General features: G+C 49.4%; 1 protein-coding gene across 1 annotated transcript in view; it reads left to right on the forward strand.

The window, feature by feature from the left end:
- Positions 1–16,275, forward strand: part of dmrt1 (doublesex and mab-3 related transcription factor 1) — a 60,348-nt gene that overhangs the window by 28,070 nt on the left and 16,003 nt on the right. The window contains exons 4-5 of the mRNA XM_029718118.1: positions 5,695–5,847; positions 5,920–6,025. Of these exons, the coding sequence (XP_029573978.1) occupies positions 5,695–5,847; positions 5,920–6,025 (259 nt within the window). The remainder of the gene's footprint in view (positions 1–5,694; positions 5,848–5,919; positions 6,026–16,275) is intronic.

A 16,275-nucleotide genomic window follows, 5' to 3' on the forward strand; every position in this document is an offset into this window, starting at 1 on the left:
TGAGCTAAAGGCTAGAGCTGCTGCTTTCAAGGAGCAGGACTCTAACCTGGAAGCTTATAAGAAATCACGCTATGCCCTCCGACGAACCATCAAACAGGCAAAGCGTCAATACAGGGCTAAGATTAAATCGTACTACACCGGCTCCGACGCTCGTTGGATGTGGCAGGGCTTGCAAACTATTACAGACTACAAAGGGAAGCACAGGCGCGAGCTGCCCAGTGACACAAGCCTACCAGACGAGCTAAATCACTTCTATGCTCGCTTTGAGACAAGCAACACGGAGGCATGCATGAGAGCGTCAGCTGTTCCGGACGACTGTGTGATCACGCTCTCCGTAGCCGACGTGAGTAAGACCTTTAAACAGGTCAACATACACAAGGCTGCGGGGCCAGACGGATTACCAGGACGTGTGCTCCGGGCATGTGCTGACCAACTGGCAAGTGTCTTCACTGACATGTCCCTGTTTGAGTCTGTAATACCAACGTGTTTTAAGCAGACCACCATAGTCAATGTGCCCAAGAACACTAAGGTAACCTGCCTAAATGACTACAGACCCGTAGCACTCACGTCTGTAGCCATGAAGTGATTTGAAAGGCTGGTCATGGCTCACATTAACACCATTATCCCAGAAACCCTAGACCCACTCCAATTTGCATACCGCTCATACAGACCCTAACCCGTACCCTACCTTAACCCTACCCTACTTTAACCCTACCCTACCTTAACCCTACCCTACCTTAACCTCTCTCGGGTATGTGGGACGAAATCGTCCCACACTATTCAACAGCCAGTGAGAAATCAGAGCACCAAATTTAAAACCACAAAATGTCATAATTCAAAGTTCTCAAACATAGGACTATTTTACACCATTTTATAGATACACTTCTCCTGAATCGAACCACGTTGTCCGATTTCCAAAAGGCTTTACAGCGAAAGCAAAACATTAGATTATGTTAGGAGAGTACATCGACACAATAACCACAGCCATTTTCTAAGCAACTAGCATGCATCACAAATACCCAAAACACAGCTAAATGAAGCACTAACCTTTGACGATCTTCATCAGATGACACTCCTAGGACATTATGTTATACAATACATGCATTTTTTTGTTCGATAAAGTTCATATTTATATCTAAAAACAGCATTTTACATCGGCGCGTGACGTTCAGAAAATATTTTCCCTCAAATACTGCCGGTGAATCAGCGCCACAATTTACAAAAATACTTGTCATAAACGTTGATAAAATATTAAACTGTTATTCAAAGAACTATAGATGAACATCTCCTTTATGCAAACGCTATGAAAGATTTCAAAAAAGCTTCATGAGGAAAGCACTCTGCAATAATCTGAGTACTGAGCTCAGAAAAATACACTAGGCTATACAGATACCCGCCATCTTGGAGTCATATAAAATCATAATTTGCATTAGAAACATTCCCTTACCTTTGATGATCTTCATCAGAAGGCACTTGCAGGGATCCCAGGTCCACAACAAATGTTGTTTTGTTCGATAAAGTCCATAATTTATGTCCAAATAACTCCTTGTTGTTCTCGCGTTCAGTAAGCTACTTCAAATGTAGTGGACGATGTCGCGACGAAAAGTTAAAAAAAAGTTTAAAAAAAAGTTGTATTTACGTTCGTTCAAACATGTCAAACGTTGTAAAACATCAATCTTTAGGGCCTTTAGAACGTGAAGATTCAGTAATATTTCAACCGGACGGTTCCTGTGTCTTGAAAAAGTTTTTGGAACGGGAGGATCCGTCCTCATGAATGCGCGCCAAGAAATTATGTCATTCTCTGGGTGACAAACTTCCCAGGCAAAATGAACCCTAACTCACCGTGTGTTCGATTGGCAATGACTTGAAAGGACTACAAGCACCAGAATTCTCACTTCCTGCTTAGATTTTTCTCAGGATTTTGCCTGCCATATGAGTTCTGTTATACTCACAGACATCATTCAAACAGTTTTAGAAACTTCAGAGTGTTTTCTATCCAAATCTACTAATAATATGCATATTCCAGTTCCTGGGCCCGAGTAGTAGGCCGTTTAATTTGGGTACGTTTTTCATCCGGCCGTGAAAGTACTGCCCCCTACCCTAGTGAAGTTAACCCTACTCTACCTTAACCCTACCTTAACCCTACCCTACCTTAACCCTACCCTACTTTATCCCTACCCTACCTTAACCATACCCTACCTTAACCCTACCCTACTTTAACCATACCTTAACCCAACCCAACCCTACACTACCTTAACCCTACCCTACTTTAACCCCACCCTACCCTACTCTACCTTAACCCTACCCTACCCTACTCTACCTTAACCCTACCCAACCTTAACCCCACCCTACCCTACTCTACCTTAACCCTACCCTACCTTAACCCTACCTTAACCCTACCCTACCTTAACCCTACCCTACTTTAACCCTACCCTACCTTAACCCTACCGTACTCTTAACCCTACCTTAAACCAACCTTACCTTCACCCTACCCTACCTTGACCCTACCCTGGCTACCCTTAACCCTATCTATCCTTAACTACCCTACCCTACCTAAATCCTACCCTACCTACCTTTAACCCTACCCTACCTACCTTAACTCTGCAGCCTACTACAGCAACTTGTACAACTACCAGCAATACTCCCATTTCGGCCAATCAGATCACGTCTCCCTGTTATTACTTCCCGTCTACAAACAACTATTGAAGAGGGAGCCACCAACGGGGAGAATAGTGAGATGCTGGACGAAGGGAGCCACCAACAGGGAGAATAGTGAGATGCTGGACGAAGGGAGCCACCAACGGGGAGAATAGTGAGATGCTGGACGAAGGGAGCCACCAACGGGGAGAATAGTGAGATGCTGGACGAAGGGAGCCACCAACGGGGAGAATAGGGAGATGCTGGATGGAGGGAGCCACCAACGGGGAGAATAGTGAGATGCTGGATGGAGGGAGCCACCAACGGGGAGAATAGTGAGATGCTGGACGAAGGGAGCCACCAACAGGGAGAATAGTGAGATGCTGGACGAAGGGAGCCACCAACGAGGAGAATAGTGAGATGCTGGATGGAGGGAGCCACCAACGGGGAGAATAGTGAGATGCTGGATGGAGGGAGCCACCAACGGGGAGAATAGTGAGATGCTGGACGAAGGGAGCCACCAACGGGGAGAATAGTGAGATGCTGGACGGAGGGAGCCACCAACGGGGAGAATAGGGAGATGCTGGATGGAGGGAGCCACCAACGGGGAGAATAGTGAGATGCTGGACGAAGGGAGCCACCAACGGGGAGAATAGTGAGATGCTGCATGGAGGGAGCCACCAACGAGGAGAATAGTGAGATGCTGGACGAAGGGAGCCACCAACGGGGAGAATAGTGAGATGCTGGATGGAGGGAGCCACCAACGGGGAGAATAGTGAGATGCTGGACGAAGGGAGCCACCAACGGGGAGAATAGTGAGATGCTGGATGGAGGGAGCCACCAACAGGGAGAATAGTGAGATGCTGGATAGAGGGAGCAGAATCAGTGCTCCAGGACTGTTTGGAAAAAACTGATTGGAATATATATAGGATTCAGCTACCCACGATTCATTCTCTAACATTGAGGAATGCACATCATCAATCAGAAGATTCATAAAAAAATCCGGACATACCCCAACCAAAAACCCTGGACTAACGGAGAAATCTGTAGCATGCTGAGAGCCTGTACTGCAGCATTCAACGTTAGCAAAGTGAATGTGTAGAACACCTTCATGATTCCTATATTGTCTCTGATAACATTAGTGTAGAACACCTTCAAGGACATTAACACCAGGCAAGTCAGTTAAGAACAAATTCTTATTTTCAATGACGGCCTAGGAACAGTGGGTTAACTGCCTTGTTCAGGGGCCGAATGCCAAATGTTTACCTTGTCAGCTCAGGGATTCGATCTAGCAACCTTTTGGCTACTAGTCCAACACTCTAACCACTAGGCTACCTGTCTCTAACCACTAGGCTACCTGCCTCTAACCACTAGGCTACCTGTCTCTAACCACTAGGCTACCTGTCTCTAACCACTAGGCTACCTGTCTCTAACCACTAGGCTACCTGTCTCTAACCACTAGGCTACCTGTCTCTAACGACTAGGCTACCTGTCTCTAACCACTAGGCTACCTGTCTCTAACCACTAGGCTACCTGTCTCTAACCACTAGGCTACCTGCCTCTAACCACTAGGCTACCTGTCTCTAACCACTAGGCTACCTGTCTCTAACGACTAGGCTACCTGTCTCTAACCACTAGGCTACCTGTCTCTAACCACTAGGCTACCTGTCTCTAACCACTAGGCTACCTGTCTCTAACCACTAGGCTACCTGTCTCTAACCACTAGGCTATTAGTCTCTAACCACTAGGCTACCTGTCTCTAACCACTAGGCTATTAGTCTCTAACCACTAGGCTACCTGTCTCTAACCACTAGGCTACCTGCCTCTAACCACTAGGCTACCTGTCTCTAACCACTAGGCTACCTGTCTCTAACCACTAGGCTACCTGTCTCTACCACTAGGCTACCTGCCTCTAACCACTAGGCTACCTGCCTCTAACCACTAGGCTACCTGTCTCTAACCACTAGGCTACCTGCCTCTAACCACTAGGCTACCTGTCTCTAACCACTAGGCTACCTGTTCTAACCACTAGGCTACCTGTCTCTAACCACTAGGCTACCTGTCTCTAACCACTAGGCTACCTGTCTCTAACCACTAGGCTACCTGTCTCTAACCACTAGGCTACCTGTCTCTAACCACTAGGCTACCTGTCTCTAACCACTAGGCTACCTGTCTCTAACCACTAGGCTACCTGTCTCTAACGACTAGGCTACCTGTCTCTAACCACTAGGCTACCTGTCTCTAACCACTAGGCTACCTGTCTCTAACCACTAGGCTACCTGTCTCTAACCACTAGGCTACCTGTCTCTAACCACTAGGCTACCTGTCTCTAACCACTAGGCTACCTGCCTCTAACCACTAGGCTACCTGCCTCTAACCACTAGGCTACCTGCCTCTAACCACTAGGCTACCTGTCTCTAACCACTAGGCTACCTGCCTCTAACCACTAGGCTACCTGTCTCTAACCACTAGGCTACCTGTTTCTAACCACTAGGCTACCTGTCTCTAACCACTAGGCTACCTGTCTCTAACCACTAGGCTACCTGTCTCTAACCACTAGGCTACCTGTCTCTAACCACTAGGCTACCTGTCTCTAACCACTAGGCTACCTGTCTCTAACCACTAGGCTACCTGTCTCTAACCACTAGGCTACCTGTCTCTAACCACTAGGCTACCTGTCTCTAACGACTAGGCTACCTGTCTCTAACCACTAGGCTACCTGTCTCTAACCACTAGGCTACCTGTCTCTAACCACTAGGCTACCTGTCTCTAACCACTAGGCTACCTGCCTCTAACCACTAGGCTACCTGTCTCTAACCACTAGGCTACCTGCCGCCCCGTAAACATGCATGATGCATTGTTTAACCTTTAACTTCCTTTTAGCTGAGAGAGGACTTGGGAGATCTGTTTAAAGCTCTGTTTAAATATCATTTTGAAATTGAGAAAGCCAATTATTTTCTCCCCACCTGTCTGTGTGTGTTGTGTCTGTGTGTGGTGTCTGTGTGTGTGTGTGTGTGTGTGGTGTGTGTGTGGTGTGTGTGTGTGTGTTATCAACAGATGCCGAACGGCGAGAGTCGTCTATCCAGCCACAACGTGTCTCCTCAGTACCGGATGCATTCTTACTACTCCTCTGCCTCCTACCTCAGCCAGGGGTTGGGCCAGGGGTTGGGCCAGGGGTTGGGCCAGGGGCTGGGCCAGGGGCTGGGCCAGGTGCTGGGCCAGGGCTTGGGCCAGGGGTTGGGCCAGGGATTGGGCCAGGGGCTGGGCCCGGGGCTGGGCCAGGTGCTAGGCCAGGGATTGGGCCAGGGTCTGGGGACCACGGCAGCCTGTGTTCCCCCCATCTTCTCTCTGGAGGACAACAACACCTGCCATGAGACCAAGCAGACCTGTGAGTAATACACACAACACACACACACACACACACACACACACACACACACACACACACACACATATGCACATATGCACATACACACACAGATACATACACACCCTTACATTCCCACTGACTCTCTGGCCCATAAAGTGGAATCCAGACTTCATCCAGAGAGTGGTTGGGTTCGTCCAGGAGGTCCACACTGCCCGACAAAGGCTCTGTAAAAGTTATACAAATAACGTCAAAAGTCCAAGTTTTATTATGGCCATTTGTGCTGTTAGTCCTACTCAGCATCCTACAGTTGTTTACAATCACTTTGGCACTAATTTCAGAACCTTGTGGTCATTTTTCAAAACTCTAGACGGTAAAACTCAAAACGGTCATCACTTGTAACACAGGCTGTCCAATGTTCAAAACATTGCATTGTAGATTCATATCTTTAAAGAAACTGTGCACTTGCAGAATCATTGGTTCAAATAACTCATTAATCATGAAATACCATAGGACCATTCATTTAGATCAGCCACACACAAAATACCGATAGTTTCACTGTGTAGTTGCTCGTACAATCATTAAATATTTTAGTACAAAATATGTGATACATGTTTCATTATGCTACTACACATAAATACATCACTGTAAAAGGACCAGTAGAGAGAATACCACAGACACAGTGGAATCACTGAACAAAATATGAAATTTATTGATGAAATACAATAAATCACAACATAGGTTTCTTTGAATCAAAGCAAAAATAATTAGCTACAAAAAAGGAAAAAACTACAGTAAAACATCAAGTGCAGTGTTCCTCACCTGGCTTACTGTAAAAAGCAAAGGATTGATTACTGTACTTCTATATTTCCATCAACCTTGTCTTGTGGATTTGGCCACAGCTTCTCATCCACATCACAAAAAGGATGTTTTCATTAGCCAAACATCTTGGGAAGAATCTTCGGGCGAATCCAGGCTGACACTGGCCTGGCCTGGAGAAGGGCGGCTTGTTCGTGAGGGCGCCTGTCATATACCTTCCACCTCCATGTGGAGAAACATTCCTCAATCGGGTTAAGGAAAAGAGAGAATGGGGATAAGTACAGGGTAGTAAATTGTGGATGGGCCTGAAACCATGCTTGCACCATTTGAGCACAGTGGAACCTGACATTATCCCACACAATGACATAGGTCACACCATCATCTCTACAGACCTGATTTATCTCATCAAGGAAGGTTACAAGGAGAGCTGCATTATATGATCCAATAGGAGGTCTGCATCCCACCACACCATCTTCCGATATAGCTGCACACGTGGTGATGTTGGCCCCACGTTGTCCATGTACTTGGATGGTTACCCACTGGCCAATGAAATTCTGACCTCTCCTCCTGGTCTTGGCCAGGTTGAAGCCTGCCTCATCCAAAAAAGAGGAATTTGTGATGGTTTTCGTCAGCGTCCAGCTCCATCACCCTCTAAAAATGCATTTTGGAAAGAGAATTACTGATTACAATGATATAGAATTTTGGGGGGAATTTTTCACAACAGGCATCATGAAACTGAACATACCTGAACATACTCAGTCCTCAGTTACTTCACTCTGTCTGCTTTTCTTTCAAAAGGCCCACGGTATAGCTGTTATAGAGACCCCTGGTGCCTTTTCAGCATGCCTGCAACAGTCGGCAAACTAATGGATTCCACATTGTTGAACGCGTCGTCATTGTCCAAGATGTGCTGCGAATATCATTTCTGGCCCGAACCAAATGGACCACAGCCCGCTCTTGTTGGTCAGTCAGAATTGTGCCTCTGCCTCCCCTATTTAGTCTAGGCTCAATTCTGTTGTGAAAATTACTGTAAGAACACATTTAGTCACATCACCTACTCTGTGGTACACATTGGCATGCAGTATACAGTCCTTTGACAGTTGAGAGTAGCCTGTTTAATGCATGCTGAAGACTTACCGGTTCTCATTGAGGAAAGTTCTGATGATTGAGGCCACGAGTTTTTGGTGGAATCATTGTAGCTGCCTCAGTCATTTTCATGCCGTGATTTACGACATGGTCTACAACTATTGCTCTGATTTCATTGGACACTCTTTGCTGTTGCTGCCGCTGTCTTGGTCCGTGGCCTTGTCCTCTACCACGTTCCCCCACACCTCTCAAACGAGGCCCACAACCACCTCTCAGAAGGGGTGCTCGTCCTCTCTAACGAGGCCCACGGCCACCTCTCAGAAGGGGTGCTCGTCCTCTCTAACGAGGTCCACGGCCACCTCTCAGAAGGGGTGCTCGTCCTCTCTAACGAGGCCCACGGCCACCTCTCAGAAGGGGTGCTCGTCCTCTCTAACGAGGCCCACGGCCACCTCTCAGAAGGGGTGCTCGTCCTCTCTAACGAGGCCCACGGCCACCTCTCAGAAGGGGTGCTCGTCCTCTCTAACGAGGCCCACGGCCACCTCTCAGAAGGGGTGCTCTTACTCTCTAACGAGGCCCACGGCCACCTCTCAGAAGGGGTGCTCGTCCTCTCTAACGAGGCCCACGACCACCTCTCAGAAGGGGTGCTCGTCCCCTCTAACGAGGCCCACGGCCACCTCTCAGAAGGGGTGCTCGTCCTCTCTAACGAGGCCCACGGCCACCTCTCAGAAGGGGTGCTCGTCCTCTCTAACGAGGCCCACGGCCACCTCTCAGAAGGGGTGCTCGTCCTCTCTAACGAGGCCCACGGCCACCTCTCAGAAGGGGTGCTCGTCCTCTCTAACGAGGCCCACGACCACCTCTCAGAAGGGGTGCTCGTCCTCTCTAACGAGGCCCACGGCCACCTCTCAGAAGGGGTGCTCGTCCCCTGCCATTCCTTTCACCACCACGTCTTCCTCCTCCCACTTCTTGACCTCTATTGTGACCTGGATCACCTGCCGGCTCCATGTTATCTCTATGTTGTTGTAGGTGGATACCTCTCAGTTCACTATGTACTCTTAACCACAATGTGAAATCACTCATCACTAACGAGTTGGCAGTATTGGAAAATAAATTACAAGGGCCTGCATACATACACTCACCAGCCACTTTATTAGGTACACCTGCGTGTTAAACGCAAATAGCCTGCTCCTTCGAACAGCGAATCATGTGGCTGCCTGCAACTCAATATATAGAGTATATAGAGTAGAGAGCTTTAGTTGTTGTTTGACCAAACATTAGAATGGGCAAGATGAGTAATCTAAGCAACTTTGACCGTGGTATGATTGTTGATGCCACACATGCTGATTCCAGCATCTCAGAAACAGCTGCCCTCCTGGGATTTTTACGCACTACAGTCTCTAGAGTTTACAGAGAACGGTGCGATAAACAAAACACATTCAGTGTGCGGCAGTTCCAGTCAGTCAGCCTGACATCCAGTCAGAGAGCCAGACAGCCAGACAGTCAGCCAGCCAGACAGCCAGCCAGCCAGTCAGTCAGCCAGCCAGTCAGACAGCAGGTCAGCTAGTCAGAAGGGGAGAGGAGCTGGACAGGTAGGAGAGGAGATGGCCAGGTAGGAGAGGAGATGGACAGGTGAGAGAGGAGATGGACAGGTATGAGAGGAGATGGAAAGGAGAGAGAGGAGATGGACAGGTAGAAAAGGAGATGGACAGGTCGAGAGGAGATGGACAGGTGTGATAGGAGATGGACAGGTAAGAGAGGGGACAGGTCAGAGAGGGGACAGGTAGAGGATATGGACAGGTGGGAAAGGAGATGTACAGGTAAGAGAGGAGATGGACAGGTAGAGAGGAGCTGGACGGGTGATGGTGAGAGAGGAGATGGACAGGTAGAAGAGGAGATGGACAGGTAAAGGAGATGGACAGGTGAGAGAGGAGATGGACAGGTAGGAGAGGAGATGGACAGGTAGGAGAGGAGATGGACAGGTAAGAGCGGAGATGGACAGGTGACAGAGGAGATGGAAAGGAGAGAGAGGAGATGGACAGGTAGAAGAGGAGATGGACAGGTAGGAGAGGAGATGGACAGGTAGGAGAGGAGATGGACAGGTAGGAGAGGAGATGGACAGGTTAGAGAGGAGATGGACAGGTATGAGAGGAGATGGACAGGTAGAAGAGGAGATGGACAGGTAGGAGAGGAGATGGACAGGTAGGAGAGGAGATGGACAGGTTAGAGAGGAGATGAACAGGTAGGAGAGGAGATGGACAGGTAGGAGCGGAGATGGACAGGTGACAGAGGAGATGGAAAGGAGAGAGAGGAGATGGACAGGTAGAAGAGGAGATGGACAGGTGTGATAGGAGATGGACAGATAAGAGAGGGGACAGGTCAGAGAGGGGACAGGTAGAAGAGGATATGGACAGGTTAAAGAGGAGATGTACAGGTAAGAGAGAAGATGGTCAGGTAGAATAGGAGCTGGACGGGTGATGGTGAGAGAGGAGATGGACAGGTAGAAGAGGAGATGGACAGGTAAAGGAGATGGACAGGTGAGAGAGGAGATGGACAGGTAGGAGAGGAGATGGACAGGTGGGAGAGGAGATGGACAGGTTAGAGAGGAGATGGACAGGTAGGAGAGGAGATGGACAGGTGAGAGAGGAGATGGACAGGTAAGAGAGGAGATGGACAGGTAGAAGAGGAGATGGACAGGTGTGAGAGGAGATGGACAGATAAGAGAGGAGATGGACAGGTGTGAGAGGAGATGGACAGGTGTGATAGGAGATGGACAGGTAGGAGAGGGGACAGGTACAAGAGGGGACAGGTAGAAGAGGAGATGTACAGGTGTGAGAGGAGATGGACAGGTAAGAGAGGAGATGGACAGGTAGGAGAGGAGATGGACAGGTAGAGGAGGATGGAGAGAGAGCAGCTGGAGTAGCAGTGTTCTGGGGTGATCCATGTCTCCATCTGGCCAAAAAGTCAAGGGACTGAAGAGCAGTATAGGCTGAGATGAACTCTGCGTTCTTGACCACAGATCTGCAGTTCCAAACGCTGCCTTACACGGGACCCAAACCGGCATCGTGCATAAATGTATTTTGTCCCCCTACACCAAACGCAATCACGACACGCAGGTTAAAATATCAAAACAAACTCTGAACCAATGACATTAATTTGGGGACAGGTCGAAAAGCATTAAACATGTATGGCAATTTAGCTAGTTAGCTTCCACTTGCTAGCTAATTTGTCCTGGGATATAAATGTTGAGTTGTTATTTTACCTGAAATGCACAAGGTCCTCTACTCAGACAATTAATCCACACAGAAAATGGCCAACCAAATCGTTTCTAGTCATCTCTCCTCCTTCCAGGCTTTTTCATCTTTGAATTTATAGTGATCGGCATCTAAACTTTCATAGTATTACCACGACGAACGACAAAACAGTTCATCTTTCAATCACCCACGTGGGTATAACCAATGAGGAGATGGCACGTGGGTACCTGCTTCTATAAACCAATGAGGAGATGGGGGTTCTGTGTTGTTGTACATGGATATGGGGGTTCTGTGTTGTTGTACATGGATATGGGGGTTCTGTGTTGTTGTACATGGATATGGGGGTTCTGTGTTGTTGTACATGGATATGGGGGTTCTGTGTTGTTGTACATGGATATGGGGGTTCTGTGTTGCTGTACATGGATATGGGGGTTCTGTGTTGTTGTACATGGATATGGGGTTCTGTGTTGTTGTACATGGATATGGGGGTTCTGTGTTGTTGTACATGGATATGGGGGTTCTGTGTTGCTGTACATGGATATGGGGGTTCTGTGTTGTTGTACATGGATATGGGGGTTCTGTGTTGTTGGACATGGATATGGGGGTTCTGTGTTGTTGTACATGGATATGGGGGTTCTGTGTTGTTGGACATGGATATGGGGGTTCTGTGTTGTTGGACATGGATATGGGGGTTCTGTGTTGTTGTACATGGATATGGGGGTTCTGTGTTGTTGGACATGGATATGGGGGTTCTGTGTTGTTGTACATGGATATGGGGGTTCTGTGTTGTTGGACATGGATATGGGGGTTCTGTGTTGTTGGACAAGGATATGGGGGTTCTGTGTTGTTGGACATGGATATGGGGGTTCTGTGTTGTTGTACATGGATATGGGGGTTCTGTGTTGTTGGACATGGATATGGGGGTTCTGTGTTGTTGGACATGGATATGGGGGTTCTGTGTTGTTGGACAAGGATATGGGGGTTCTGTGTTGTTGTACATGGATATGGGGGTTCTTAGTTGTGTTGTATTTCCAGCATAATAATCACAAGACTTTCCAGTTGTTTTGGAGCTTGTCTGTTTGCAGTAAGGAGGTACAGTTTGGCACATTGACCTTGTACAGTCCTGCACAGTCAGTCGGCATGGTTATCTAAACAGGGTTAGAGAACTGGTTATCAGAGTAGTGTTCCCCTCCTCTCCTCTCTCCTCCTTATCCTCCTCTTCCTCCCCCTCCTCCTTTCTCCTGCTCCTCCCCTCATCCTCCTTATTCATATCTTCCTCTCTCCTCCTCCTCTCTCCTCTTCCTCTCTTCTCTTCCTTCTCCTTCTCTTCCTCTCTTCTCCTGCTCTCTCATCTTCCTCCTCTTTCTCCTTCTCTCTCCTCTTCCTCTCTCCTCTTCCTCCTACTCCTCATTCTCCTCCTCTCTCCTCTTCCTCTCTTCTCCTGCTCTCTCTTCCTCTTTCTCCTTCTCTCTCCTCTTCCTCTCTTCTCCTGCTCTCTCTTCCTCTTTCTCTTCCTCTCTCCTCTTCCTCTCTTCTCTTCCTCCTACTCCTCATTCTCCTCCTCTCTCCTCTTCCTTCTCCTCTCCTCCTTCTCCTACTTATTCTCTCCTCCTCCTCCTCTCCTCCTCCTCCTCTCTCCCCTGTGGCACCACACCAACAGGCCACTATGTCTATCACTACCAGTGATACCGGCGGCACAACTAGTGCTACATCCTTGCCTCCCCTCTGCTGGTTCCCAGACGGGCACTGTGCCGTTGTTCTGTGCTGTACCTAACCCCCAGAACACATTGCCTCCACCGGACTGGCACTCCTCTGACCCTGGCCTTGACATTCCACCTAGCTGGCCAAGGGACTGTCACTGGGAGGGAGAGACTGGGTCTATATTAGACTGAAGATGCTAGACTTGTTAAGTGAGAATAATGTGGTCATTATTTTCAGTTGAAGAAAGACACGTCAGTGTTCTAGACACAGAAGAAGATTCTGTCTTTTTGTAATGTCATGTTATAATTTGATATCAAAATATACACTATATATACAAAAGAATGTGGACACCCCTTCAAATGAGTGCATTCGGCTATTTCAGCCACACCAGTTGCTGACAGGTGTATAAAATTGAGCACACAGCCATGCAATCTCTATAGACAAACATTGGCAGTAGAATGGCCTTACTGAAGAGCTCAGTGACTTTCAACGTGGCACTGTCATAGGATGCCATTTTTCCAACAAGTCAATTCATCAAATTTCTGCCCTGCTAGAGCTGCTCCCGGTCAACTGTAAGTGCTGTTATTGTGAAGTGGAAACGTCTCGGAGCAACAACGGCTCAGCCGTGAAGTGGTAGGCCACACCAGCTCACAGAACAGGACCGCCGAGTGCTGAAGCGCGTAAAGATCGTCTGTCCCTGGTTGCAACGCTCACTACCGAGTTCCAAACTGCCTCTGGAAGCAACGTCAGCACAAGAACCTGCTGGAGACGCCCCTGTCAAGTGTACGTGCTGTTATTGTGAAGAGGTTGTCTGTCCCCGATTGCAACGCTCACTACCGAGTTCCAAACTGCCTCTGGAAGCAACGTCAATGGGTTTCCATGGCCGAGCAGCTGCACACAAGCCTAAGATCACCATGCTCAATGCCAAGCGTAGGCTGGAGTGGTGTGAAGCTCGCCGCCATTGGACTGGAGAAGAGGAAACGCATTCTCTGGAGTGATGAATCATGCTTCACCATCTGGTAGTCTGACGGACAAATCTGGATTTAGCGGATGCCAGGAGAACGCTACCAGCCCGAAAGCAAAGTGCCAACTGTAAAGTTTGGTGGAGGAGGAATAATGGTCTGGGGCTGTTTTTCATTGTTCGGGCCCCTTACTACCAGTGAAGGGAAATCTTAATGCTACAGCATACAATGACATTCGAGATGATTCTGTGCTTCAAACTTTGTGGTCAACAGTTTGGGGAAGGCCCTTTCCTGTTTCAGCATGACAATGCCCCCGTGCACAATGCTAGGTCCATACAGAAATGGTTTGTCGAGATCGGTGTGGAAGAACTTGACTGGCCTGCACAGAGCCCTGACCTCAACTTCATCGAATACCTTTGGGATGAATTGGAACGCCGACTGTGAGCCAGGACTAATCGCCCAACATCAGTGCCCGACCTCACTAACGCTGTTGTGGCTGAATGGACGCAAGGCGGGACCAACTCCATATTAATGCCCAAGGCTTTGGAATGAGATGTTAGACGAGCAGGTGTCCACATACTTTTGGTCATGTAGTGTAAATATCTTTGGCTTCTTTCCTTGTGTATTGAGACATGAGGACATTAGGAGGAACAGCGTGTGACAGCTCTCTCCCAGCCCTGGCGACAGGCGACAGCACCGCGCTCCCCAACAGGAAACAGGTCATTAGTTGGCCAAACACACACACACACACCCACACACCCCCCCCCCCCCCCCCCCACACACACACACACACACACACACACACACACACACACACACACACCAAGCAGCCAAATAACCTTCAGGATGCCGTCTTTCTCCATTCGTCACGCAGGGCCTCGGCGGGCCGCCCCAGTGTTCTCATAACACCCAGCTTGCTGTGTATTACAGCCAGCCACCCAACCCTCCACCCTGCGCCGTAAATACACCGGACGGGAAAAGAGGTGTCGCTGCAGTCAAACCCAGCCTCACCCCCCCAGCCTCACCCCCCAGCCTCACCCCCCAACTTCACCCCCCAGCCTCACCCCCCAGCCTCACCCCCCAACTTCACCCCCCAGCCCCACCCCCCAGCCTCACCCCCCAGCCTCACCCCCCAGCCCCACCCCCCAGCCTCACCCCCCAACTTCACCCCCCAGCCCCACCCCCCAGCCTCACCCCCCAGCCCCACCCCCCAGGCTCACCCCCCAACTTCACCCCCCAGCCCCACCCCCCAGCCTCACCCCCCAGCCCCACCCCCCAGCCTCACCCCCCAACTTCACCCCCCAGCCCCACCCCCCAGCCTCACCCCCCAGCCTCACCCCCCAACTTCACCCCCCAGCCCCACCCCCCACACTTCACCCCCCAGCCCCACCCCCCCAGCCCCACCCCCCAGCCTCACCCCCCACACTTCACCCCCCAGCCCCACCCCCCAGCCCCACACCCCACACTTCACCCCCCAGCCTCACCCCCCAGCCCCACCCCCCACGCTTCACCCCCCAGCCCCACCCCCCAGCCTCACCCCCCAGCCTCACCCCCCAGCCTCAACCCCCAGCCCCACCCCCCCAGCCCCACCCCCCAGCCCCACCCCCCAGCCCCACCCCCCACACTTCACCCCCCAGCCTCACCCCACACTTCACCCTACACTTCACCCCCCAGCCCCACCCCCCAGGCCAGCCCCACCCCCACATTTCACCCCCCAGCCTCACCCCCAAACTTCACCCCCAGCCTCAACCCCAAGCCCAGCCTCACACCCCACACTTCACCCCCCAGCCTCACCCCACCCCCCACACTTCACCCCCCAGCCTCACCCCCCAGCCTCACCCCACCCCCCACACTTCTTCCCCAGCCCTGCCTCACCACCACTACTACCCTGGTAGTGGTAGTAATAGTGGTAGTAGTGGTGGGGTATTACCTGACCCTGTATATAGTATGGTATTAACCTGACCCTGTATATAGTATGGTATTAACTGACCCTGTATATAGTATGGTATTAACTGATCCTGTATATAGTATGGTATTAACTGACCCTGTATATAGTATGGTATTAACTGACCCTGTATATAGTATGGTATTAACTGACCCTGTATATAGTATGGTATTACCTGTATATAGTATGGTACTAACTGTATATAGTATGGTATTAACTGTATATAGTATGGTATTAACTGACCCTGTATATAGCATGGTATTACCTGACCCTGTATATAGTATGGTATTAACTGTATATAGTATGGTATTAACTGACCCTGTATATAGTATGGTATTAACTGACCCTGTATATAGTATGGTATTAACTGTATATAGTATGGTATTAACTGACCCTGTATATAGTATGGTATTAACTGACCCTGTATATAGTATGGTATTAACTGACCCTGTATATAGTATGGTATTAACTGACCCTGTATATAGTATGGTATTAACTGACCCTGTATAT

Source organism: Salmo trutta, chromosome 27 (genome assembly GCF_901001165.1).
Source record: "Salmo trutta chromosome 27, fSalTru1.1, whole genome shotgun sequence".
NCBI classification, from domain to species: domain Eukaryota; kingdom Metazoa; phylum Chordata; class Actinopteri; order Salmoniformes; family Salmonidae; genus Salmo; species Salmo trutta.